Source organism: Bombus huntii, chromosome 1 (genome assembly GCF_024542735.1).
Source record: "Bombus huntii isolate Logan2020A chromosome 1, iyBomHunt1.1, whole genome shotgun sequence".
Taxonomy (NCBI): domain Eukaryota; kingdom Metazoa; phylum Arthropoda; class Insecta; order Hymenoptera; family Apidae; genus Bombus; species Bombus huntii.
This window is the reverse complement of record NC_066238.1, coordinates 2707131-2733958: the sequence shown is the minus strand read 5'-3', so window position 1 is coordinate 2733958 and position 26828 is coordinate 2707131. Positions and strand designations below refer to the sequence as shown.

The following is a 26828-nucleotide window of genomic DNA, read 5'->3' as shown; positions in this document are numbered from 1 at the left end:
TCAGTTACTTCAAGAGCTTGAGCTTTCTTTTCTGTTGTCCCCTCAAGAAGTTCGACTTTTCCTTCTGCCACTCCTTCAAAAGTTTCAACTTTTTCTTTTCCCATTACTTGAAGAACTTTGATCTTTCCCTCTTCAGTTGTTTCACGCGCTTTTGTTGTTTCCTCTTTCATTGCTTCGAAGGTATCGACCTTTTCTTCTTTCGTTGTTTCCGGACCTTTAATCTTTCCTGCTTTTTGTTCTCGAAACTCCTGAATTTTCTCTTCAGATTCTATTTCCTCTATTTTCAATCGTTCTTCTTCAGGTGGTATTTTTTCAATTGTTAACACACTTTCCACTTCTTCCCTTGAAACTTCAATAATCTCATCCACAATAGTTTCAATCTGTGTAATAGTAATAGGGACATCAGGTGAAATATTCTCTTCTTTCTCTTCTGTCATAGTTTTCTCTACATTCGCCACCATCTCAATTTCTCTTATAGAATCGTTCACACTCTCCAAAACATCCACCATAGCAGACAAGGTTTCGACAAGCGAAGAACCTTCAGAAGCTCGTTCTCTTATTAACCTGACCCGATGAAGAGACAAAGAGGAAGCCAACTCTGTCGTAGAATTAGCCAGAGCCTGAAGAAGAGTCACAGTCTGGACGGAAACAGAGGATATCGATTTCTGATTAATTTTTTCCTTTAATACATTCAAAGCTGACCTAAGTTGATTAGTCGGATACAAAAATCCTTCAACGATAGCTTCTTCATCTACCGCTTGCTCAGTGAACGTTTGCATGAAATGTGTTTCTGATAACGTAATTTGCTTCTCTAAAGCTTCTAACGACTTCGAAATCACTTGATGAACAGATTTATCCACATTCTTATCCAAAACTGCAATTGTATTCTTCAAATGATTAAACGAACTCGACAGATTATATTGAAGAGTAAATTCGTTGCTAGATCTTCTTGAATAATCAGTCCCACCAATTTGTTGTTGAACAGAGATAGTAGCATTCTTCAGTGAACTCAATGCACCTTCAAAAAGTGTGGCTCCTTCTAAATTAGAAATTCTTTCCAAAATGGTTGAAGTTTGTCTTTGTAAACCTTCGACTGCCTTTGAAATAACGCTTCGTCTTTCGTCCAACAAAGCTGATTCTGGAACTAAACTTTTTCTGCTACTTTGAACGACCGAAAGACTGCTCAAAAATTCCACTAAAGGTTCAACAAGAGTTCGGAATTCAACAATAATTTCTCTTCGCTGATCTAAGAGCTCAAGCTCTTGCGAAGTCACGTTTACTGTGTTTAGTAAATAGTCCAAAGGCTTCACCAGAATTCTGGCTACATCTGTCTCCAGAGTAACATCAGCTTGAGCTTCAAGAATTTTCATTTGTTCCTCGATATTTTCCAAAGGTTTCGAGATCTCACGAAGAGATCCAAGAAGCTCTTGCCTAGAATGAATATCTTTCACAACGATTGGTACCGTATCTTTGATATCCCTAAGAAGATTCAAAATAGGTTCACAATTTTTCTTCAGATCAGAATTTTGATCAAGCTTCTCGATTGCACTATTGATCACTTCGGATTCGATCACGTTCAATGGATGAATTAAATGGTTCAAGATTAATAGTTCTTGGGCACCATGCTGGTGTGACTGCTGCAGGACTTTCTGAAGATTGTTCAAAGGCTGGAGAAGGTTCTTTAGCACAGATACAGTCTGACTAACTATTTCTTCGTAGGAATTAATCGATGTTCCATAGGTTCCAGTTGTCACTCTCATCTCAGAAATCGTCTTCATAAGTTCTTCCACAGAATTAGCTAATATAGAAACTGGAACAATGGTAGTTCCAGCTGTAGGTTCTTCAAAATCTTCCAAAATCCCTGTTATATCTATCTGAACACTTTCCAGCGTTTTGAACAAAGAAACAACCAAGCTCTTTGCTTCTTCTTCTTTCTTCGCTTTCTTCATATCTTTCTTTTCCTTTGGTAATTCCTCTATCGTTGTAATTAACTGTTCTGTTCTTTGAGAACTTTCTTCGACTGCAGTCTGTTCAGCTATCGATTCAGTAAACTGCGTTTCAAGCAATATCGTAGTACTTTCCATTAGAGTTGCCTCAGGAATGGTTTCTTGAGAAACGTGTGCTGTAATTTCTTCTCTTTCTGGAAGAATAGTCTCCTGAGGAATGGACTCTTCTTGAATGGTTTCTTGAGACGTCGTTGCTTCCACCATCTTCTCTTGAGTCATTGATTGTACCATTTCTTTCAATTCTTTCCTGTAAAGAGCCTCTTTGATAGAAATAGGTATCTGATTTTCAATTTCTTCCACGATATCCACTATAGGTCGAAGTGTTTCTTCTTCAGGGTGGTCTTTAAGAATGTCCATGATAGTCTGCAGGAGATACTTCATTGGTCTGCCCAATTCCTCCAAAGTTGTCAAATCTGCTGGTTCGTGGTACATCGATATAGCATTTCGTAACCTTGTTAAAGGTTCACGAAGATCTACCAATGCCTCTATCAAATTTTCGTCACTTGGAGGTTCAGAATACGATGTTTCAATAGCAATTTTGTTTACGTCTTTCTTCAATTCGTCGACGGTTGAACTTAAAGCAGATTCTTCTTCGTCCTTCGTGCTTTCTTCAGATGTGTTTGATAACCAATGTTTCATAGGATATAAGGATCGAGAGATCCTATCTGCTAAACCAAACGACTGATCTTTCTGTTTCTTTGGTTCTTCCTTTTTCGGAATTAATTTTTCTGCTTCTCTTTTAGCTTTCTTTTTTGATGTCTCCCTTGCAATCAATGGCGTGTCTTTCTCTATTTCTTCGAGTAATTCCAAAACTGGAAGAATTACGTCTGTTCTTGCGTCGGTGTTTACCATAGTTTGAACCAGTCTCTTCAATTTCTCGATTGGATTTATTAAATCTTTTAAAATTTGCTCCTCTTCAGGTTCATGTTCTTGGGTCAATAAAGATCTCTGCAGACTCAACAGACATTCTTTTAATAAAGAAACCTGTTCTACAATCTGTTCGTCCACTGGATTCTTTAAATTAGCAATCGCTACCGCTGAAGATCCAATATTCTGCCTTAGATCTTCTACAGATATTGTTAGACACGAGGTATAATTAGGATAGCTCTTTTCTTGCCTTTCTAACGTCGAAGACAAAGCAAAGTGAATATTACTGAGATTCTGATCGACGTTCAAACTGTCCAAAATATGTTTTGTCGCTTCTTCAGCCTCCACTAACTGAGATATTGTCTTTGGTAATTGAGTTTCAATCTTTTCTATCATTTTCCAAAGATCTTTCATCGAATTGATATCTTCTTGTGACGCGGAGTGTTTTAATGCTTTCGATACAACGATCTTCAGCTTTTCTACTGGGATCGACATTTTACGAATCACTGGAAGCTCCTGGAAAGTCCTTCCTTTGGAAATAAGAGCCGTTTGAAGATCCAGCAATGGTTCCTTCAAATCTATCAAGCTATTTATCGTTTCATCTTCCCTCAAGGTCATTGCTGTATGAACCGCGTCAGATATATATTGTCTGAGCTCTACGAGACAAACAGCTATTTCGGAAGAAGCTAATAATTTTTGAGAACTAGCTGCTCCGTTTGTAACAGATTCGACGTCTTCTATATTTTGTAGAGCAGTGCTTAAAGCTGCTTGAACATCTATTAAAGGATCCAGGACTCTATCTGTCAAATTGTGAGGCTGTTCCTGTATCGATTTCGAAGATGTACTTTCTTCCAATTCGCTGTCCGTTTTATAAATAATCCGCTCGATGTTATTAACCATTTCCAATATATACTGCAAAGAATTCTCGTTCAAATTAGTTATTGTTGATTTCAACTGAGAAATGGCAGGTTCCAGGAGTTTTGATATCGTTTCAGAATTCTCCGCGGTGGAAATCGAGGTTAAAGCGCACTGAAGAGAATACAAAGGACCTTCGAGATTTGTTAGAGATTCCAGGCCAATTTCTCGTCTTTGTGGTGTCCTCAGTCTTCTGTACATCTCGTCAATTCGGTCGAAAATGGAGCAGAGTCGAGGATCCAGAGTATCAGCAATGTTTTCGTACGTTTTCAACGTTTCCTGAAGGCTCAATCTCACTTCCTTCAGAATATCTTCCTTAGGCTCTTCGACTATCCTTTTCTGATCTTCCATTGGCTTCTTGTCTTTTACTCTTTGACTTTCAACGATTGTTTGTTCAACGGATTCTTGAAGAGACTCGATCAATTTCGTTCGATGCTCAGATAAGATGCCCCTCGTTTCGTAAGTCTCCAAGGCAGACTTTAACGTATCTAATTTTGCTTTTAATTCGCGCGTTGGAGGAATAAGTTCTTCTGCAATTTTAGAAGCACCGTCTGCTTTTGCTTCGATGCTGGAAAACCTACTGAGAGCTCGCGCCATGTCTTCTATAGACTTCGAAAGAGATTCAACGACTACCGTATCCACAGTTTCTATCGTTCCTTTAGTTGGATCCACGGAAACGTCGCTCAAAAAGAGATCCAAAGTATTGAGAATATCCTCCAAGCTCGCTACCAATCTTGTAGTTCGTTTATCCACAGTTAAAACATTCCTGACATTTTCATCGAGCTTAGAAACTGCAGAAATCATCCTGATTAAAGCGATCGGTCTCTCGCCCTTTGCTCGTCCAGTTAGCTCATGTTCGAGCTTCGTGATTCCCATAAGAATCTCATCCACTGGGTCCGTCAGGCTTTCCAAAATCGCAATTAAATCCATCTTACGATTTTTCACGTTTTCCTGACGTTCTATTAATTCCATTCCACGAAGAAGCTCTTCTGTCGGACCACCGATAGCTTCCAATAAAGAAATTCGAATGGTTTGATTCAAAGATCTATCGCCCGCGTTCTTCAATGCCTTTGACTCTATAGAAGACACTTCTTCGCATAAGTTTTGAATAGGTTTGATAACGTTCTTCGTCACGATCATCTTACACTCTTCTTCGCTACCAGCGTTCAATTTAGTTTCCAGATTGTCGATGCTCACTAAAGTGTCTCTAACGATAAAAACAGGTTCTTTCAGCCTCCTCATATTGTCCAACAATCTTTCCTTGTTACTTTTCGATAATGATTTTTCAGATTCACTGGTCGTCTGTTTCTTCTCGCTAGATTTATCAGCCACGTCTTCTACGTATGGTTCTTCGGTCTTGTTTATAGACTCTATACGTTGAAGCATCTCGGTATTGGCGCCTGTTGACTCACTTTTTCTTCGTTTTCCATCGATTTCGCTGCCAATGGACGACTCTTCCGAGCTACCTTTTTCTCTTTTATGCTTCTTCTTTCGGTGTTTTTTCTTCTTTGGGGCACCGGTGACGGAATCGAAGGAAGAATCTCCGCCTATTCCATCGTCTATGCTCGAGCCAGCTGTTTTCTCTGCGCTCAGACTGCGTTTCCTTTCTCGTCCGTCCTCGTACAATCTTTGAACTTGATTCTCTGAAATGGAAAGTCTTGCTGAAGACAGCGCATCAGCGAAAGTGTCGCTGTCGTCTTGTTTCAACGAGGAAACCGGTGACATTGGAGACACCGGTGAAAATGGTTCGTCTTTTTGAGCGCTGTGAAAACTTTCTGATTCCATTTTGTGGCTCTTTTCGCTCTTTTCGCTTTTGGACGAGGAGCTCGATTTTTTTCTCGGAGGTCTCGTCGGTGGTTTGTCATCTTCTTCCAGGCTATACCTGGCAGATCGTTTTAAAGAACTGCGAGAGTCTTGATCCGGGGAGGAAAAGACACGGGTTACGTCGTCCATGATCGATACGTCCTCGAAGTCGGCTTCTGTACGAAGATCGTCGCCATCTTCAGCGCTGACGAAATAATCCGGAGACACGTCGATCACCACTGCTTCCATTAACAGGTTTCCGGAATTCGAAGACTCCTTAACGAATCGCATTGGCGGCAGTTCGATCACGTTGTGCTCTATAAAACATAGGGAACGAAGTCTTGAAGATTATAATTTTGTTAGTTTTGAAGATTTCATCTTGCTGGTCTTTTATCGTTAGTTCCTGTTAGCCTCTTTTGTCATTAGTTCATTGTTAGCTTTCTTATCGGTTTTCGTGAGAATTTAAAAGACGCAAAAGTTTAAAAAAAACGTTAAATAAGCGTTATATAATTCATAAATAAATATATAACATACTCTATTTGGTTTGCCAATTGTTTAAACTTAATGTCTAACATAATTGGATATAATAACACAACAAGCATAATACTCACTTTATTTAATTTAATTCCGATAGACAAAGTTTCTGTAATGAATTTTACGAAATTTTCTACACTCCTTGGTTTGCGATATTTGTTTAGGCGATTTACAGTTTGCACCGCGGAAGATAAAAAAGGAAAAGTATTGCAGCTAATATTCAACGAAAAATAGAAAAATAAAACAGAGTCACGAGGCATCGTATAATAAAACAATCATAAAATAATAACATACAAATGAAGTAATACGCATAATTATATTTATAATAGATAAAAGTCTACCCTTTTCCTCCAGGTACGTCCTATATCTTTTGTTATATCACGGTAGTAATAAAATATTTGATGATTAAACTTCACATAGTATAAAAGTTTACCTGTTACGTGTTCGGATAATTGATCAGCGTACATCTCAACGATCTGAAGAGCTTCTTCCTCGGTGAGGTCAGGTGTTTCGTATAAGCTAACGGAAACCTCTTTACCATCGAAACTGAAGGATACTTCTCCTCGATCGTCTAACGTGACGGAATGATCGGTTTGTGGTGTATCGTATAACTGGGACGTTCTTTCTTCGTGAATCGTTGAAAGTGACAAGTTCCTGGCGAGTTCGTGACCGTTTGGTGACAGTGGTTCTTTCGCTTCTTTTTGAACCGGGAGTTTATCTATGAAACATATATTTGCTGAATTTGCAACATACTTAGTGGATGTTTCATAGTTATAAAAAATTTACTGTCGCTAAAAATACTCTAAAATTATTTATAACGTTGCCTAACTGTGCATCAACGCGAACATTTTATTCTTCGTTTAGATCCTACAATTTTCTAAACTATTATGAAATTGAAATATTTCCAGCGATATGATATTCGCTCTTTCTATTAATAGTAGAACTTTGTCGTATACAGTGAATTTCTTTAAAGTAAATTTCTTTAACGTAAATTTCTTCAAAGTAAATTTCTTTAAGGTAAATTTCTTTAAGGTAAATTTCTTTAAGGTAAATTTCTTTAAAGCATCTGTAGTACCTCGACAAACCAACTTACAAATTATGCCGTTTACGCGTCTCAATTTACGAAACGGTTACGCGTAAACATTTCATCCGATCTGATAAATGATCCTTAATTACAATAATTAGGATACCTTCGAAGCCAAGAAGGGACGCTGAACTGCTGACAGTTCCCATGCAATTTGTCGCTTCGCAGGTGTAAGTGCCCAAACAACAGGTGCCATCTTGTCCAGAAATGATCCTGTGAATATCTCCTGGCTTTAACTCGACGCCATCCTTGTACCATTTGAGAATCGGTTGAGGCACACCGATCACTTTGCACTCTAAATTTACCGCGCCTTCTTCCGATAATATGGCGCGCAAACTCTCAAGAAACTTGGGTTTCTTGTAGTGCTTGGGAATGATTAATTTGAGAAAACAGGAAGTGACGCTTTGACCGTGGTCGTTGGAAGCTACACACTTCCACTCGGCCTAAATCGTCACATCGTAAACGATTATTATTTATCCATTTAATCTGTTAACGTTGCAAATTTTCTTCTTCTTATTTTTCTAAACAGTTACTACTCACTTGATCGAGAAACTCGAGCTTTTGTACGTCGAGATGGCAAGTGCCAAGATTTTCCTTGGCAACCTGGTACTTCTCGTTCTCCTCCACTGGCTGGTCGTCCCTGTACCAAGCTAGGCTTGGCTCGGGCGAAATACTGACTGCGAAATTTACACAGACCAATGTTATTTGTAACTCGAAATTCTCTATCGATGACAGTCCCGTCTTTTATCTATGATCGCGTACCCAAAACGTTTAAAAGGTTGAAAGTCGTACAGAATTTACGACAATATGATATTAGCGTAGGAAGATATTTTTCTGATAGTTTCAAGAAGTTTAGTTTCTGATATAAATATCACGTATTAGGTTGTCCGAAAGGTGTCTTTCGTTTTATAAGGAAATAATAGAAGCACAACGTTTTTTGTTTTATATTATCTTGTCGAATGACGTACGATCCATTGTCTTCGGTTGAGGGAAACACCGCGACATTTCACAGACTTGCTTTCACGTTTGCGTGAAGGCGCATTGAAAGAAAGACACTTTCCGCACAACCTGATACTTTGATGTAGGTTTAGTAATGCTTTTACTCGTAACGTGAAATTTGTTATCTATGACAATCTTGCTTTTCACAGCTCTGATAATACAAGTATCGAAACGTGTATGAAATTTGGAAAGTCATACAGAATTAACGGCAAAATGATTTTTGGCAATTACCTTGATGCTTTTAAGAAAATTGTAGCGTAATAACGATGTAATCGTGGTTCATTCGTAATGGTATGTTCCAAGTCGAAGATTAAGGTAATAAATTAAGTTTCGCATGCAATTACCTTGCACCGTAAATCGGAAATCTTCGTTAATTCTCGCTTCGCAACTTCTAAGACCTTTGATGAAAATGGGCGGCTGATTTGTGCTTAAAAGTTGCAGACGTTCCTCTTCGTTTAATTGATTTTGTATATCTTCGATCGTTAATTCGGCTGTACTTTTTGCTTCTCCCATACAATTTCTTGCGATGCAACAATAGGATCCTGGTACGAAATCGAATATTACGAGCATTAAAGGAACGATTATATGTCGATAAAAAATCAAATATTTGAAAGACGTATTTGGATGTTTAGATTGTACGATCGATACCTAAGGAGTTGGTCCCGGTTAATTGATAAACATCTCCTGGTTTTAGTTCCTGGCCGTCTTTGAACCACCTCAGCAATGGCGTGGGGAATCCTACGACCTTGCACTCAAAGGACACCAGACCTTCTTCTGTCAGGACAGCTTTCAAGCTTTCCATGAAGCGGGGTTTCCTGTAGTTCTTTGGAACTTGACGAATAACAGATTAATCACAATATCTGACAATAAATCTCCAATGTCATTTAAATATCAATTAACGACGAATCTACCTTTGAGCAATTTAAAGATTTTAAAAAGTTTCAGAAATCTTCATTTTCTTATTTTGTTATATTGGGTCGGCAACTAAGTGATTGCGGATTTTCTCATTAGGTGGTATTGACAAAATCCGCAATCACTTAGTTGCCAATAATACGATTGAATTAATTGATTCTCAAAATTGTGTAATGGTGAAAATTCAAGTAGTTTTATTTGTAATTTTAATTCTAATTAAATGTTCAGTTATAATAAGAAAATAAGCAAATTTTAACCAAATTAACTTAAATGCATCGAGTGAAGAAAATGTTAGTTTTCCACTTACTGGACATTGCAACGTAGCAAGTAGTAAACTGTTTCATATCTTCAGCGCTCGTGGCGACGCACTTCCACTCACCCTCGTCCATGGCTTCCACAGGGCTTACCTCTATAAAGTAGCCACCAAGGCCATCTTCCATCACGTGGTATTTCTCGCTCGGCTCGATGCGTCCTTCTTTGTTGTACCACGTAATTGCTTTCGGCCATGGTGGTACTTGAACTGTTACATCGTAATAAATTGAATCTCTTCAACGATTAATCGCATCGTTTATTTAATATCGAATAAGAAAAGAAAAGGTTTACATGGATGTCCGAGTATGTGTGTATTTTACGATCTTTAAAAGCTAGCAGAAAATGAAAAAATGAAATGTAATAATTTGAATATGAAATAATCGTCATAAGTGGGTAAGATTGATAGAAAACAAACAAACAATAGAAAAAGGAATTGCGAAAGATATACCTTGGCAAGAAAGCCGGAGAGTGTCCCCAATCCTGCAACATTCGTCCTGCAGAATCTTCGTGAAAGTAGGAAGAGGACCGGACGGTGTTAAGGAATCTGCTGGCTTCAAGGAACCTTCCCTACTGCCCTTCCCAACCACATGTACCTAAAAAAATATATTTCGCCGTATATGTCCGAATGTCGTGAAAATTCTTTTCTGAAAACGGAGCCAATTAATGGGAAAAGCGTAAACTTTTAAATACAGGGTGGTTGGTAACTGATGGTACAAACGGAAAGGGAGTGATTCTACGCCAAAAAAGAAGTCGAAAATATAGAATAAAATTTTTTTTTAATTTACGCATACCGAGCGAAAGTTCAAAGTCGATTTTCTCGAAAACAAAGCCTCAAAGGAAAAATTTTTATTTCATATTTTCGACTTCTTTTCTCACGTAGAATCACCCCCTTTCCGCTTGTACCACCAATTACCAACCACCCTGTATAACTGTTCTAATATTAATTCCAAGTGTAAATTTAGTGTTCCTGTAACATTATTTCGGCTTCAAAGACCCACAATTCTCAACAATAATATAATAATAAAAATATACGGGTATATAATATAATATAAGAAAATGTAATATAACGTTATAATATTGTTTATGCTCGCTTACTTTTGAAGAAGAATAAGCAGTTCCCATGCAGTTTACTGCCTCGCAAGTATAAATGCCAAGGGAGGTTGGGTCATCGAGGTTGGCAGTTAAAGCGAAGACATCACCAGCCTTGATTTCTTTGTCGTCCTTGAACCATCTTAGCACCGGCGTAGGTACACCGACTACTTTACACTCCAAGGACACCGTACCTGTCTCTGTAAGAAGAGCTCGAAGCTCCTCGACGAATTCTGGCCTTTTGTACGCTTTTGGAACTGTAGATTAAAAAATGAAAACAAATCGAAAGAGAGAATTAATCATAAAAAGAAAGTGCATGGTTCACTCATAGTACGCGATCGAAGTGTGCACACACGATACAGAAAGGAGTACATTCATCAAAGATCGTATTTAAAGTATAAAACGAATACGTTTAAGAGGAATTTTTGTAGGGAAGAAAAGATTCCAACAAAAATTATGATATTTACCGCGTTAATAATCAACGTAAGTTTGATTTAATAAACTGAGTAAGATAAAGAAAGATCGTTTTCTTGTTCGTTATACACGGTTACTCGGAATATCCTTTTCCTGTAGTAATTATGTAATTATTATTTATTATGCAAAAAATCTATTCAGAAGAAACTTTCTGTTAAAAAAGGAACCGTTATCTTAAATTAACAAATTATTATTAACTCTCTATTAACAATACATCGTTAACTTGAATTAATTAAAGCTACAGGGCAAAAAGACCGCAGCTTCAAACGTATTTCCTTTTATTTGATTTAAAAATGTCGAAGAAAAAGCAATAAATATTCAAAGTTACGGCCATTCGAAGAATTTCCTAGCACCTTCGAACAAAATTCACTATTTCTCCGTCCGAATCCCAAAACGCTGACCACGTACGGCTCGTATCTATTTTTGTCTAGAAGACAGCCGCGACGAATCGGAGTTCCGGAAATTCCGGAGTCGCAGGACACACGCGTAATTTTATCGAATTCAGACTTAAACAGGAACTCGTGTTCTTACCGATTACGGTAAGACGGGAGGTGCAGGATGATCGTCCGCCTCGATTTTCCGCCATGCAGGTCCAGTGTCCTTCGTCCTCGACCGTGACAGGTGCCACATCCACGCAATAGAAATTTCCCTCGTGGACGAAAGAGAATCTTGAACCCGCGTGGACCGGCTCGGCATTTCTGTGCCAAGTGATCTGGAATTCAACAACAACGATTCGTTGAGAGATTTAAGCAGCGACAAGTCTGCTGACGCCAACAACAAATCAAACGATACGCGTTTTCGGAGAAAACGAACGACAGGAAGATTCGTTCTACTTGATACTTCGCAATCGATACTCTGTTTGATTCTTTATAATCAATACTATAGTTGATCCTCTGTAATTAGTCTCCTACGTAATCTTCTGTAATTAATATTCCACTTAGTCGTCCGTAATCAATATTTTATTTAAGGTAGGGTATATTTTATATATGACAGGATAGGGGAGATTATAGTCGATTGTATTTTATACTTTAATTTAAAATACGAAGGTTACAGAAGAAGAAGGCGATAAGTGACTTCTTTTTAATTTTTCATGGAAAAGCAAGTTTATGATTCAGTACGTTGTTGTACACGCTAGCATACTGTTTGTTTATTTAATTTTTAAGCGGAACCTATATTGTTCGTCGTTTTAATAATTGTAGAAATATTGAGTATATTAAAATATTGCTTTGGTTTCATAGGAAAACATACAAATTCAACTTAAAACGTAATGTTAAGAGAGTTATATCCTTAGATCTAAAAGGTTGTTTTTATTCTGAAGTTTGTACTATTCTTTAGTTATGAAATGTCATTGAAGCCAGAAAATTAACAGGAACGTCTTTGTAAATTCGGAATACTTTTGAAAAGTTTGAAAGTTTGTACTATTCTCTAGTTATAAAATATCATTGAAGCCAGAAAATTAACAGGAACATCTTTGTAAATTCGGAATACTTTTGAAAAGTTTGAAAGTTTGTACTATTCTCTAGTTATGAAATATCATTGAAGCCAGAAAATTAACAGGAACGTCTTTGTAAATTCGGAATACTTTTGAAAAGTTTGAAAGTTTGTACTATTCTCTAGTTATGAATTGTCATTAAAGCCAGAAAATTAACAGGAACGTCTTTGTAAATTCGGAATACTTTTGAAAAGTTTGAAAGTTTGTATTATTCTCTAGTTATGAAATGTCATTGAAGCCAGAAAATTAACAGGAACGTCTTTGTAAATTCGGAATACTTTTGAAAAGTTTGAAAGTTTGTACTATTCTCTAGTTATGAATTGTCATTAAAGCCAGAAAATTAACAGGAACGTCTTTGTAAATTCGGAATACTTTTGAAAAGTTTAAACGCGGTATTAATGGTTCTGACATATGTGTGTAGCAGATTAATTATTCCAGAGGAATAGAAATTTCTGATAGTCTTCGGCATTTTATAACAGCCCTAACTGGCCGCTCGTATCGCTAATATCAGCATCAATTTATTTCATCTATCTATTCTTTTATTAACCTACATTTTTATTTTATCACGATTCTGCTCTCTAATTCTGTGAAAATTCATCTGAAAGATATATGAAATCTCGAATGGTAGGAGAAAGTAAAGTCCGATTTTTCTTTCGGACCTGTTCAGCAAATGAATAGTCGATTCTTAATAGCTACAAGTCACACAAACATATAATTCGTATTCGATTTAAATAAATACATAATTCGTCGTATTCAACCTAATCAACATTTTTAATAATTATTATTTATAACAAAGATAGTCTACTTCTGACACTAGCCAGCACCAAAATTCCACATTTGAAAGTTATTCGTCTCGTTTTTAATCTCAAAGACCGCATCAATTATTTCAAAATTGCCCTCGCAATTTCAACGAGAAATTCCGCCGCGACCGTTTCGTGGCAGATTCTCTTCCCTCGAGCGTTACGCAACCCGGTCAGAGAGAATCGCCGCGCGAAAAACGAGCATTCGAAAGTTTACGGGCTCTCGAGGAGCAGTCAGAACGCACGCAGATTTAGCCGATCTGCGGGCATAGTTTCAGGCCATAGTATACACGCGCGCGTAATAATAGTCGTAATACGACGCACAGGACCGCGTAACGATCTTCGTTTTCTACCTTTCGTCTCTGAATCTCGGGTCATGGACCTCGGCTGGCTCCCTTTTAGCGCGCGTTTCCCGCTTCGTCCGCTGTCGGCCATAGAAGAACCAACAGAAATCCGTGGCAATAAGTCACCGGTTGATTTCGACTCAACCCTTCCGGGTTAATCACCGAAGTTGGCACGGATTCCTCTGCCTACCAATTTTGTCTACCAATTTTGGAACGTACCAGGCTTCCTCTTTATTCGAATCTCAATTGGTCGATCGATCTTCTGATTTTTGGTATTAAACGCGTGGTAAAATTGTTTCCTTGTTTACCGCGAGATTACCGGTGCTCATTGTTGACCTGTGTTTTCTTAGTAAGTTGTTTAGAACGATTAAAATACGATCGATCTCATGGACTGGACAATTTTCAACAACGCGAATGTCTTGGCTAATATTGTCAGAGAAGAATAGGTACAACACGATAATTTGTAAAAATTGAACATTATCGTGTGGTATTGCTCAGTGCGTCTGTTAGAAAATTATAGGATTGTTTTTCACTTTATTTTTAATTTTTAATTGTGGATAGATAAAGAAATCACGATGATGGTTAACTTCGCATTATCAGTTTTACTTCCATTTTTATTTACATCCTTATTAGGATAATTGGATAATTTACAGGTGGAAAAATTCACTTGTGTAATTATATTTGTTCTATTACCAAGGTTGTTGACTGATCTACAAAGAGATTAATAATATTTATAACATGTAAAATTTCACCGACAGTATTAATCCAACTGGGCAAGAAGATCTAGGAACTGTCATTATTTCAATCTCAAGTAGATACTACGTAATATTAACTGTCATAATATTCGTCAATTTACTTAATTCTATATACTTTACTATTTCATCATAGTAGTTAAGAGTTGAGTGATCAGCACAATATAGCGATGTAAATGATTACCTGCGGCGTGGTCGAACTCCGGATTTCCACGAGGAATCTGGTCCTGGTGCCAACTTTAACTGCAAGATCTGTCAATCTTCGTAAGAAGACTGGTGGATCACCCTCTTCCGAAGCTTCATCGATGCTGAGGTGAATTTTCTTGGAAGATCCTTTGTCGAATCCTTGATCGACTCTCGTAGCCACCAGAGCATAGTGTCCTGTGTCGTCCTTTTGTGATTGCTTCAGAGTCAACTGGACGACGTTGCCTCTCATTTGTACTCTGTATCGATCGGATGGTATCGGTACATCTCCGCGTAGCCTACAGTAAAATTCCAGTTTTGCCATTTAACGTACATAAAATAACATAATATACAGGGTGGTTGATAACTGGTGGTACAAGCGGAAAGGGAGTGATTCTACGCGAAAAAAGAAGTCGAAAATATAGAATAAAAATTTTTCGTTCGAGGCTTTGTTTTCGAGAAAATCGACTTTGAACTTTCGCTCGGTACGCGTGCGGTACGTTATAACGGATCTCACTGTAGATCGTTGTCTCGATGGACAAATTAAAAAAAAGAAAGGAAAAGAATCACCTTTCCGCTTGTACCACCAGTTATCAACCACCCTGTATAATATAAATTAATATAATAGATAAATATAATAAGTAAGATATATACGGAAATTTACATTAATTAATGTATATTAATTTGGTAGTATACTATTTTATAATAGTAACGTATATTGATTTTATTTTTTATGCAACCATTCGATAATTTTATCGGTAGTTTTGATATTTGGTTAAAAATAAATATTTATAAACTATCAGAAAATAAATGCATTTACGCATGTTATCCATAGATATACAGGGTGAACCATGTAATTGGGTTCGATTTCATTGATAAACAGGTAATATCTACGAACATAGGTCATGTCATTCCATTGTACTTCTTCTTCAGCGAAATTGAAACTATAGCCCGACCCAGCTGCGTGGCCCACCCTGTATACGTTCACTTGTTCAATTTTCATTTCATGTGCAACGTTATAAGCTCGTTTATTCGATTTTTATTGCAATACGCTTTAATCAGAAATTTTACAAAAATCTCCAATTATCACAATTCTTCTAACGGGGTTCTGTCATTTTAGAAAATTGTTCGAACGTTTGAAAACGTAGTAATACACAGGGACAAACTCAGATATAAAACAGTAGCAAAAGTTCATATTTTAATTCAGTTGGTCTTTCTTCGTTACGATACTATTCAGTCAGTGTCATTGTTCTTCTTTTCTATTTTCTACTAATCGTAAATCTTGACATGTCTTACGGTTAAATTCGATCATCTGATAACCTTTGTCTCTACTTTTCTACAATTATCCAATCATTCACAGAATCATCACAGACAGGTACGCAGATAACGCGAGTGAGTTACGACTTCTCGGTATACGTGGGCGTTCTATAAATATCTTTGGAACGAATCGCGTACATTGAAACAACAGACTGGCGGAAACGAATTCACACCCTATGCGAACATTCCAACATTCCCAGCTTCCTCGTCTTGCACAATTTCGGCATTTACGACTTGCATCAATCTCTATTTGACCATTACGTGGGATACTAATTTTGGTTGCTCGAAGAAAAACTAACGAGCCATTAGACGCTATATTATAATCACGTAGAAGGTCACAAGCTGTTAGAATTTTTACCATTTTTACTATCATGCATGACTAGTGACTTCATTTATGTAGCATGAACAAAAATAATTTGATATGATAATAAATAACGTTTGTTGTAACGTCGAGAGAGTAAATTCCAGTTTGTTCGTACTTCGTATAATTGTTGGAAGTTCGTGCGCGTAAATTTTTATGAAAATGGATAAACATTTTATAGCAAAAATTGGTAACTTTCATTACATTTTTTGAACGAACGAATTCTTTAAAATATTATTTACGCAGCCTAAATTTTTACGTTCGAATCATTTCTCTAAATCTGACAATTTCTCAGATATTCCGTCAGATATGTTTCAAACCCCCAAATTTGTCGCCTGTTTTCGTCAAAACTATGGTCTACGAATTACAAGTTTGCAATGTAACAAATTAATATTTAAGGATCGACTTTTCATATTTTTCAACGTTGGTTACGTCATCGTCAACAATTAGAAGCTTCGAGATTTACAGATTTCTCTGCTAAAGTGAACTTTGCTCGGAGTTTTCTTAAATTAAAAGTTTCGTCACTCGTGCCATTTGTCCCCTGAACTTCTGATTTAAAAGAAAACACAGACGAATCGACTGCCAGCGAGAAAGCGAAGAGGAACACTTTCTAACGAAACGAGGTCGGTTTTGCAATATCCAAATGCCAATTTGTGTGTCTTGTCAGGGCGATGGCCGAAGTCCAATCGGACCCTCGTATTCGTCTATCTTTTATTTCTTCACCGTCTGAACAAAACGATCGACTGTCATTTGCAAGCGAGCTCGATTCGTGATCACTAGTCATAGCGAAAAAATTTTTCTTTGCGCAATATGTACGCATATTGAAAAGCGCAACCCTTTGCAAGCTCGGGGCGCGTGCATAGACGCCTCCTCGACGACGACGCGGTCAAACGCGCGCGCTCAAACTCGATGACGCAATATCTATTTTGCCTAACCGTGAAACAGATTACGCGTTCCGCAATATCGATCGATCTTATCGTCGTTTATGTTTCAAAAGCTGCAAGAACTTAACGTGAAAACAAATAGAACGGAAAACCGACGGAATTTTCACAGAAAATAGCACGAACTTTTTGCAATATTATGCGATCGGAGGACAATTCGTGAAATTGGGAAAAATTTAACGTGGTTGTTTGGTGTTTGCGTGTAAGTTTAGACCTGTAGTTTAATTGGTTTGTTAACCGAGAGTTTTAGTTAAGCGATTTATTTAAACTAGAAGTTAGAACGTTGTTTATGTAACTTTATATTCTTGTGACTACGATATTTGCATACTATGTACACTCTGCAGGTTTCTTCTACTTGCTTAAATTTCTCTCATAGACGCCAAATATGTGTGTTCCAATTGTCGCATTTGTTTTATTTTAATCTTGTAACGAGGAGTTTCTTATTCTATTGATATATTAAATAACGTAACTAGATACTACGATACATTAGAAATTTTCTAATTCTGTTGCAGAGCTTTTACGGAAACAGCTATGAATTCTCGAGAAGAAAGGTTATTTATTTATCTAGGTATAACAATTATCTAATATGTAACACATTGGTGCCAAAGAGAAGAGAAGAAACACCGAATTCTAATAAATTATTTGCAATTGTGTCAAGTAATTATAATGTAAATTCTAAGGTAACATAAAGATTCACACTAAACTAAGTAAAAGTAAAATAAAAAAACTAAGTAAAATAAAACTAAGTAAAGACTAAGTAAAATAAAAAAACATAGACGTTCGAAACATTAAATATAAAGCTTAAAGTTCATATGTACTTTTAATTACGGAAACAATTTCCAGTCCATATCAATCTTCCATCAAAATAAGTCTATTCAACAAAAAAAAATTATTCTTATACTCTACTTCATTCACAAAGAAAAGTAATCTCTTAATAATTTCACACGGAAAAATAATTTTTTAATAATTCCATAAAAACCTCATCGTTGCGTGCACATCGTGACAAATAAATATATTCGAATCCTGTCAAGAGATTCGACATTAGTCGAAACAACATATCGATAAGAAGAAAAAGCAAGTGGAAAGAAAATGGAAAAGACGGAGTATCGCGTCGTGGTCAAAGCGTACCTAATTCCCTTACGTCAGTCACACGCCGTGGTTGCACCACTGATCTCTCGCGTTACGGTATTTCTAGATCGTTACGAGATATTTCAGTGATTCGAACGCTGTAACACGGCCTCCGAAAAATTCGATCGATACTCGCAGTTGCCGCGATCTCGCGACGATCGAACGACAAAGTTCTCGCCGTTGTGCATACACGCTTGATTAAAAACACGACGAAAATAGGGCAGTAGAGCAATGCCAAGAGTTTGAGGCGCTCTAGATCATTTGTTTGCCGAAAATACGTTGGAAGCGTGCAACCGATTTTTATTTAGATACCTTCAGACGATAGGAACGCAGAATTTTCCTATTAGAACGGTCAAAATTGAAGATACCACGAGGTACTTTGTAAAAACGGTATAAAATTTCGTTAAAAGTACGGTGTATATACTTAGGGTGTTTATGAGTGAAAGAAGCTCGTGTATCGTGTAAATAAGCTTCGTTTGTAGCGTCTAAGACTTGCGTTATTCGCATAACCGTGCCGAAACTCAAGGTTTCTCTAATACGATTTAACATCGGATTTTCTATCCGTTTTACGTTGATGTTTAGAAGAATAGGATTTTATAGAATAGAAACTCTATTTGCCTTTAATTTTCATTGCATACTCGACGATAGTCATCTTGATATTTCTATAGTATTCAGCTCGTAATCGAATGAATTGAATGATGAGAATAATTGATTGAACTCGATGGAAGAATTTAAGTCGTAAAATATCTCGATTAGTATCTCCAGTCGCAGATAATCGCAACAGATTAGGATCTTCAATTTTACGATAATTACAACCTAATTACGCCGTGTACTTTCGATTTTATGTAGCAAAGATTGTTAATGATTTTTATTGCCAAGAAAGTGGAAGCAAATGTGTGACATGCGGCTATGGCGAGGAAACTTTTCGAGAATTTTTTAGAGGCATCCGTTATTAATTTCACTAAAAAGAATTAGAGTTAACAATGTTAATACGAGTCCATTTACAGAATAGAATCCAACTATCTAACCAGTAAAATTCCACGTTTTTCGATCACGTTGTCCTAGATTCTGCTAATACAAACAAACGAAACAAACGAGAAACCAAATGGACGTAAAGAATTTCGCTTTCGGTAACTAAACTACGGATCCTCGTATACTCGTTGTAAATTTTAACCAAAGAATGTACAAAATACACGATACACAAAATATATAAAATATCAAAGACATAGCATTCGTTGGCATATTTCCTAGACGTTACAAACCTCAATTTAGGTATCATTTTTATCTTCGTAAAGAAATGAATTTGCATAAAAATCTACAGTCTGCTAACAACTCTAAATCCTACATTGTACCTCTAGTATGCTACTAATGATTGTAAAATCCTACCGGTATCCAGAACGGTTTCTAAACGACCCCGTAATGGCAGGTTTGTTGCCATTGGCGCACTTGCAGCAATCGCTCCCCATGTCACACGTTAGTTCGACGCTCTTCCTCCTTGAATCAAGATTCACCACTCGCGAAACAACAGCAGTCACCACCAATAATCACTCGCGAGTTTGTCAAACCAACCATCCCAGACGAAACGCGACAGTTGCGTGCTTCGTATACGAGAGCTAAATAAGGGACGAAAAGGTGGATGAAATCCGAATCGATGCATCGATTCTTCCGTGTCCTGCGGTTCTGTACTCGCATTGATACTTAGTCACCGATCGATTTTTATTTCATTGCCGATCGCGTCGACCTGTCACACGTTGGCATCGCCGTTGCGTTATTTATCGTTGTCGTGATATCGCTGGTGTACACGGTGACAGGGGCGCAAAAATAAACCGACAAGCGTTGCTTCGTGTCTCACGACCCTGACACGTCTGTTCGATGACTTCACTTCGACTATCTCGATGACACCGATCGTCATTCTATCCACAGCTTCCGACAATACGCTCCAGCTGGATCGCGAAACTTGCTCCTTATCACTGCTGTATTATACTTCACTCTATTCTTCTTTCAATTATATATCTTCGTTCGAAGTTGAAACTCGCTCGCGCGAACCACCATACAACGTTACAGCCGTTGTTATAACACGGTCGAAATTTGGGAATTATTATGTTAAAAAAAAAAAAAAAGGTACTCGAGGAGGGTTGTTCGAACTGTGTGGAGGGGGGTAGCGTGCGATCGTCGAGCGATCTGTCAGCTATCGGTCCTGATTGTTTCTCTAGACCTCTCTGTTCTAATTAGCGGTCGATGCGTGTAAAGCTAAAACGAATCGGAAGAGAGAGAGAAAGAGAAAAAGAGGGGGAGTTGGAAAGAGAGGTCCGAGCTGATTTTTAGCCGCTCGTCGATCGTCGCGACGCTCCCTCGGAAGACTGATAGCGAGATGCCAGCGCCAGATCGTCCGCGCCCGATTTTCCACCTCCACATCCGCCACCTTCCGCTATAGTTCGAAGGAAGCTATAAGCAACGAGATGCGTACAGCATCCTAGAGTCGGAACCAAGGAGCAGCGCCACTTTCGTCTTTTCGCGAAAATTTTCGAGCTCGGTCGAATTTAGCCTGCATCGAGGGGTAGAAGGGGGATGGTCGAAGAGAAGAACGTCAAAGCCGTGTCGGAATTTTCGTAACTCGCTAGAGGAACGCTTCCGTCGTCGTAGTGACGTAGCGTCTGAATGGTCAGGGGACCGTCACTGGCAAACTCGTCGATGAAAGAAGAAACGATCGTTGAACGTTACCGCTACGTTTCTTTGCTATCGAAAGGAATTTCGAGTTTCGGTGGTTGCTTAGTAAAAGAAGCGCAATTTCCTTGCGATATTTCTCCTCGAAATGATTTTAGGAGACACTTGAAATTGTTTTACGAGAGACATTCTATCCTTTTGTTTTTAACTGTTTCACTTACGATATTCATTCATACTTGCGACGTGAGTTACAGTTTTGAGTCGATAGAAGTTGGGATTCGCATTCGCAATTGGGTTAGCTCGATTTCGATTCTTTAGATTAAAGATAATTAAAGATACGCGTTATGTGCAGTATCTCGATGTTACGTAATCCGACGCGATGTTGTAGAAGAGGAAAGCTTAAATAGTTCGCTTGGGTCGTTAACAAATAAATCATAAAGCGAGAAGTTAAAATCACTGTTTTCTGAACGTGTTAAGTGAGTGCACGCGTTGAGAATTGTTTGCAATTATTTGTTAACTGGTTCTCTGATCGTCTTACAGAAGTATTAATAGTAATTTTAAACGTCTGATTTCCAATTCGTATTATCGAAGCGATTTTGTCCTGTACCACGTATCGTACTTGTCCCTTCTATTCTTTACATAGTGTTAAGAAATTAGCCTGTATCGAGGTCAAGGTTTCGCCTGAAAATCTATTTCTGAAACCGTAGCGATGGCTTAGAGGAAAATAATTTCGATAAAAAAGGAGCTTTCGTACAATAGACAAAATATAATACTGTACATTGTCGCCATACTAATACACGTATAGCAATATGGTACATTGCCTGATAATGGCACGTTATATGGTAACTTTTCTTCGACAAAACGTGTCGACGCATGTATTCGAAGAGAAGGATTCGGCAAGTACAGGTGAAGTGAATCGGATGACGAATCGTCCTGAAAAAGACAACAATTACTACCATCGATCCGTCACCCTTGTCTTATTTAAGCGGCGAGGCTAGATGAGGTCACGTCTTGCGTTCCCGAAATAAGCGTTCGATGGTTATGCACCGAATCTTTCACCTTCCTAGGCAGCTTGATATATTACTCATTACTAAAAAGACTACCTGAAATTCAGCGAAACCAAAAACATTCTCACTAAAGCTAACTGTCACTGATAAAGAACATCGATTATGCTACCATACGAAACTTTTATATCGTGTTATTCATTATGAAAATTATCGATGTTGAGTATTTGAAGGTTTTGGTCCGTGTTTATTCGCAGTTACAATTTATTTTTATACCTAGTCACTCATTTAAATAACACGTTTCTATATTCTTATATTTTGAACATTTTTCATTTTCGTACTCGGAGATTGGTTCAAGATTATCGAATGTACTTTTGCAAGTGTTAATCATTAAATTACGTATTACTCTAGTGTAGTTTTCTTTCCCTGTCTTTCAGTTACACATAGAAAAATTGGAAGTAATTATCTATCATCGAGTATATATTTTTCCCCTTTTTTTTACTGAAGCTTCGCTTAGAGAAATTGGAGAAAAATTGTCCGCGATTAGCTACATATTTTATTCTCTTCTTTTTAGTTTCATTCGAAAGGATCGGAGGAAAAATTGTCTATAATCAATTTGTATTTCTTGGTTCTCGTTTTTTTTTTCTTAGTTGAAGGTATCGGAGAAAAATAATATTTTTCTCTTTCGTTTGACATCGCTTGAAAAAATTGGAAAAAATTACGTCCGATCAATTACGTCCCTGGCATTGAAAAATTTACGCGAGAATTATATGCGAAAATTCGCGCAACGAAATTACACGAGACGTCGGTGTAATTTGGTCCTCCGCGAAAATTAAGTGCGCGACAGCTCGAAATAAACTGCGTTTGATCCTTGGCACGTTTCAAGGTTTCCACCCGAAATTAGGGCCAATAGTCGAGAATGAACGATAACGGGTAAACGACGATGCTCGATCATTATAGTACGGGACGAAACAACGCCCAGGGGTCGTGAACTTTCGAGTTGTTATCAGTTGCTTCAACCCGCGTTTCTGATTTCCCATCGCAACAGCTATTCCGTTCATTTCATTTTCACGCTATAATTATCCTTATTACATAATTTTACTATCGTAAATGTATTGAAATAAATAATATAAAACGCATGGAATTGCACCAAAAATATAATTAACAAATTTTTAATGATAGTAAATAACATTATATAAATAGATATAGTTCGTATAGTAAAATTAAGGATCATATCTAGACTAAAAATTTTTATGAATTTTTAAGAAATGCATCCCTTCTAGAATTTTGAATAGAATATTGTTAGAATATTTCTTAAACCAGAAGAGGAATCGTTATTGATCTGTATCGTGATTTTTCATTCTGATATTATGCTAAAAATTTCCTTGAAACATCGAGAAACGAAACATCTGCAAAATGAGATTGTGTCGTAAAGAGTTCAAGTATTGAAAGTAAAGTACTCGTTACGAAGTTTAATAGACAAAATTCAATAGAAAGAAATCTCTACCTTAAGTTCCATTTTTTTTTTTTTTTTTTTACTTATATTCATCGAAATACAAAATTGCATAAACGTGTGCAGTGTGATCTTAACGAACCAAAGATGTTTGGTTATTACCAAACTATCGAAATTCGTCACAAGGTTAGCGAAATCTTATAATTAGAATATCTATGTTACAAAGTTCGAAGACACTGAAAGAAAATATACCAAACGTTATGGAGCACGAAATTAAACTTACAGTTCGAATCGTAGTTCGTCGAAAACGTCGGACCACCGTAATTTCGGTTCCACGACGATGTCTTCGCCGACGCGTCCTTGAACCGGAAGGACTTGGTCCGGCTCCAGCCATCGCGGCGGTCCTTTGGCTTTCGTCGTTTGATCTGTAACGAATCGTATAATGAAATTGTATAATGTGCCATTACTAACGCGATTATGAAAATACATCTTGAACGGATGACAACGTTTACTTGTGGAACGAGACGCGTTCCAATCGAAAAGCACGTGACACGATATCGTCAAAGCGTTATTCCGTTAAACCGCAGGCGAAAATCTTTTATTCGCGAACGGTACTTGGTATTTTTGCTTTCGCGTGGTATCAAAAATGGCTACTGAATCGGTAGTGTACTTTATACAGTAGGTCAGGACAGAAATCTTTTATTAATATATTATTTTTATATAATAATATACTATTGTATAAAATGTCTTGAAAAATATCATGAGCAGTGTAATTAGACCTAACTATTATGACCATATTGGCTACATTTGAAACGAATACGAAGACGTATTTATTACAAATGTATGCTTCAAAGAGATACAAAATTTTAACGATTTATTGTTTGGTATATTAAAAAATCACTATATCTAGCGATTGATTATGTGTTTAAGTACAGCAGTTACATCGCCGAACATACGTACAGAAACAGTTGATCATTTACATTTACTGGAAAACTCTAATGAGTTATAATTTATTTAGTATTTTGGATTATAATGCACGTAGAATGTACCAAGAGCGTAAATTAATTCACTGTAATTTTCCATAAAATAACACTTTGCATTTATCGTTATACAAAATTTATTGTATTCTTTCGAATCGTGAAAATATATCGCTGCGGAGAATAAAGTTATAATATTATAATTTAATCGATTGCGAAACTAAAGGCACGATAGTCTTGAAAGTTGAAATACATGAGAAAATCTACGTTGTCAGAACATTGACGTACATCGCTGTAAGGAATTTACCGCTCTGATTAAAGAAAAATAATAAATTTATATAATAAAATAAGTAGATGACACAAAAGCAGCGAAAAGCATTGAATCTGTACAAAATATCAATAAATGTCCTAATACTTTTAACCGGTGGTGTAAATATAGATACCTGAGTGGAGAAAGCAACCAAGATGGAAACCGCCTAAGAAAATAAAACGAGGCTCAACATCAAATCTTTGCTATAATAAATTTATTTCTCGATATCCATCTTCGCAGGTCTCTTCGGTAACTTCCACCGCGAGAGGCAATTTCGTTCGCGTGTGTCTCCATCGAACTCGACAGGTAACAGGTAAATAAATACATTAAAAAATAAACATGGCCGCGACTGTTTCGTTCTCAACACGACATCGACAAAAATTTTCTCAAACTATTTCACGATCCGATCTCTTCCACGCTACGATTAAAATTGATTTTTACTCTTATTTTTAACGCGGATTTCGTTCTCGTAAACGCGTGTTATTACCGGTCGCTGGAGTACGCGGCACGCATAAATCCCGACTCTGCCGCCAGCCTCTGTCGGGACCACCAGTCTCGAGATTTTTATGTAACAGCGATCGCGAAACAACCTACAAACGATGTTAAACGCGTCTACGTTGCTCACGCGAGAACGAGCCTCCACCTGGCACCCAGCAGAAAGATTCAACGACCAGCGATCTAAACAAATTTCGTCACTGAACGTCATCGATCGAAGAGGATTCACGTTTTTACCGAAACTTAACGAACCGAGAAGTTTATCGAAGCTTTGTTGATTCTTCCCATCCGGACGCATTTCTCCACCCTCACGATCGTCCACAACTTTAAACCTTTTCACACGTTCTTCGCGCGAATTTCACCGAATCTTCCCATCACAATCTCCATTTTTGTCCATTCACATTTCGAAAAATAGTAACGAGACGTAATTTGTATTCCTTTCTAATACCATTCTATATCGGTTCTCTCGAGATCTTCAGCAACTTCAAACTTTTTCACGCGTTCGCCACATCGAATTTTTCGTTCACCAATTTTTACGAGTTTCAACTTGTGGAAATTTGCGTTTCGAAAAATAAAATACGACTCGGCCGAGACGATTTTAATCGTAAACTCTTTCCTCAATACTCTGGTATCGATTCTCGCGATCTCGGACAATCCTGAGTCTTCTCACACATTTCTTCCATGCGCGATTCATTCAATGTTTCGTCCGCGGTTCCGATCTTTACCGATTCACCTTTCAAACGACAAACCGAGACGCAACTTCTTACATTTCGTTTCCTCTAAATACTCTACATCGATTCTCGTAACGTTCGACAACTTCGAAAGATTCTCGCGCGTTTCTCGCGCGCGACTCATCGAACGTTTCCCTCGCAGTTTCGATTCTGACCGATTCACGTTTCGAGGATAGAGGCCACAGACTCCTTACCTGTTAAGGTCATCTCGTCAGATGATACGAAAACCGATTCTTCCTCGCATTGACATCACTCGCGGAAGAGAGCACGCAGCACGTCGCGTTCGATTCGAGGAAACAGGCAACCTGCACGTTGTTCCGGTCGCGGGCTCCGGCGCTTCGACCGCCAAAGCTTCCGTTCCTCCCTCCGGCGACCTCTTCTTCACTCTGATGACCTGTGGCACAGCACACCCTGCGCCACGAAATCTGACGGCAGGAGGCCCTGCTGCGGTCTAAAATCGTCTCGACACGCCACTCTCGGCTTCGTCGTTTTAACGAAACGCGCACATGCGCCGTTTAACACGCGTTCGGCCCCAACGCCTCTTTTCTCCCTTTCTCCCCTTTCCATCGGCACGCCCCTCTATACCCCTCTTTCTTTGGCCTCCTATCTATCCCTGATGTAACCCGGCGCATCGCTGTTTTTTTATCTTTGAATAACTTGTCCCGTATCTTGCTGCGTCTTCGCCTTCCTTTTTCTTTATTATTCCTTCGGCTTTCTTCAACGTCGTTCTCCTTTCCGTTTCAATTTCATTTATTGAGCGATTTATCGAGGAAAATTTGTTGTTTAGTGACGTTTTCTTGCGGCGTGTGTGCGTGCGTGTGTGTGTACGTGTGTTTGCGTAGAGTAAGATTCGATGGAAAATCGAAGATTCAGGTGTTGAA

At 37.9% G+C, this 26828-nt stretch overlaps 1 protein-coding gene and 1 long non-coding RNA gene across 13 annotated transcripts in view; one reads left to right on the top strand and one right to left on the bottom strand.

Annotated features, from left to right (window-relative positions):
- Positions 1-26405, bottom strand: part of LOC126871375 (titin homolog) — a 74434-nt gene extending 48029 nt beyond the window's left edge. For 5 of the 12 annotated variants that reach the window (XM_050630136.1, XM_050630146.1, XM_050630162.1 and 2 more), the window contains exons 1-13: positions 26142-26402; positions 23718-23859; positions 14568-14865; positions 11527-11707; positions 10528-10778; positions 9881-10025; positions 9428-9640; positions 8857-9039; positions 8553-8750; positions 7750-7886; positions 7316-7652; positions 6559-6843; positions 9-5908 (exon numbers count right to left, since the gene is read on the bottom strand). In XM_050630136.1, coding sequence (XP_050486093.1) covers positions 9-5908; positions 6559-6843; positions 7316-7652; positions 7750-7886; positions 8553-8750; positions 8857-9039; positions 9428-9640; positions 9881-10025; positions 10528-10778; positions 11527-11707; positions 14568-14865; positions 23718-23859; positions 26142-26154 — 8283 coding nt within the window. In that variant the 5' untranslated portion in view covers positions 26155-26402. Of the gene's footprint in view, positions 1-8; positions 5909-6558; positions 6844-7315; positions 7653-7749; positions 7887-8552; positions 8751-8856; positions 9040-9427; positions 9641-9880; positions 10026-10527; positions 10779-11526; positions 11708-14567; positions 14866-19699; positions 20670-23717; positions 23860-26141 lie in introns of those variants that run through there. The other 7 variants (XR_007691645.1, XM_050630121.1, XM_050630189.1 and 4 more) reach the window with 4 other exon arrangements.
- On the top strand, positions 14872-17996 carry LOC126872639 (uncharacterized). Its single transcript, XR_007692077.1, has 2 exons — positions 14872-17387; positions 17698-17996. It is a non-coding gene; the product is annotated as an uncharacterized LOC126872639 (long non-coding RNA).
- Positions 26406-26828: the final 423 nt, after the last annotated feature.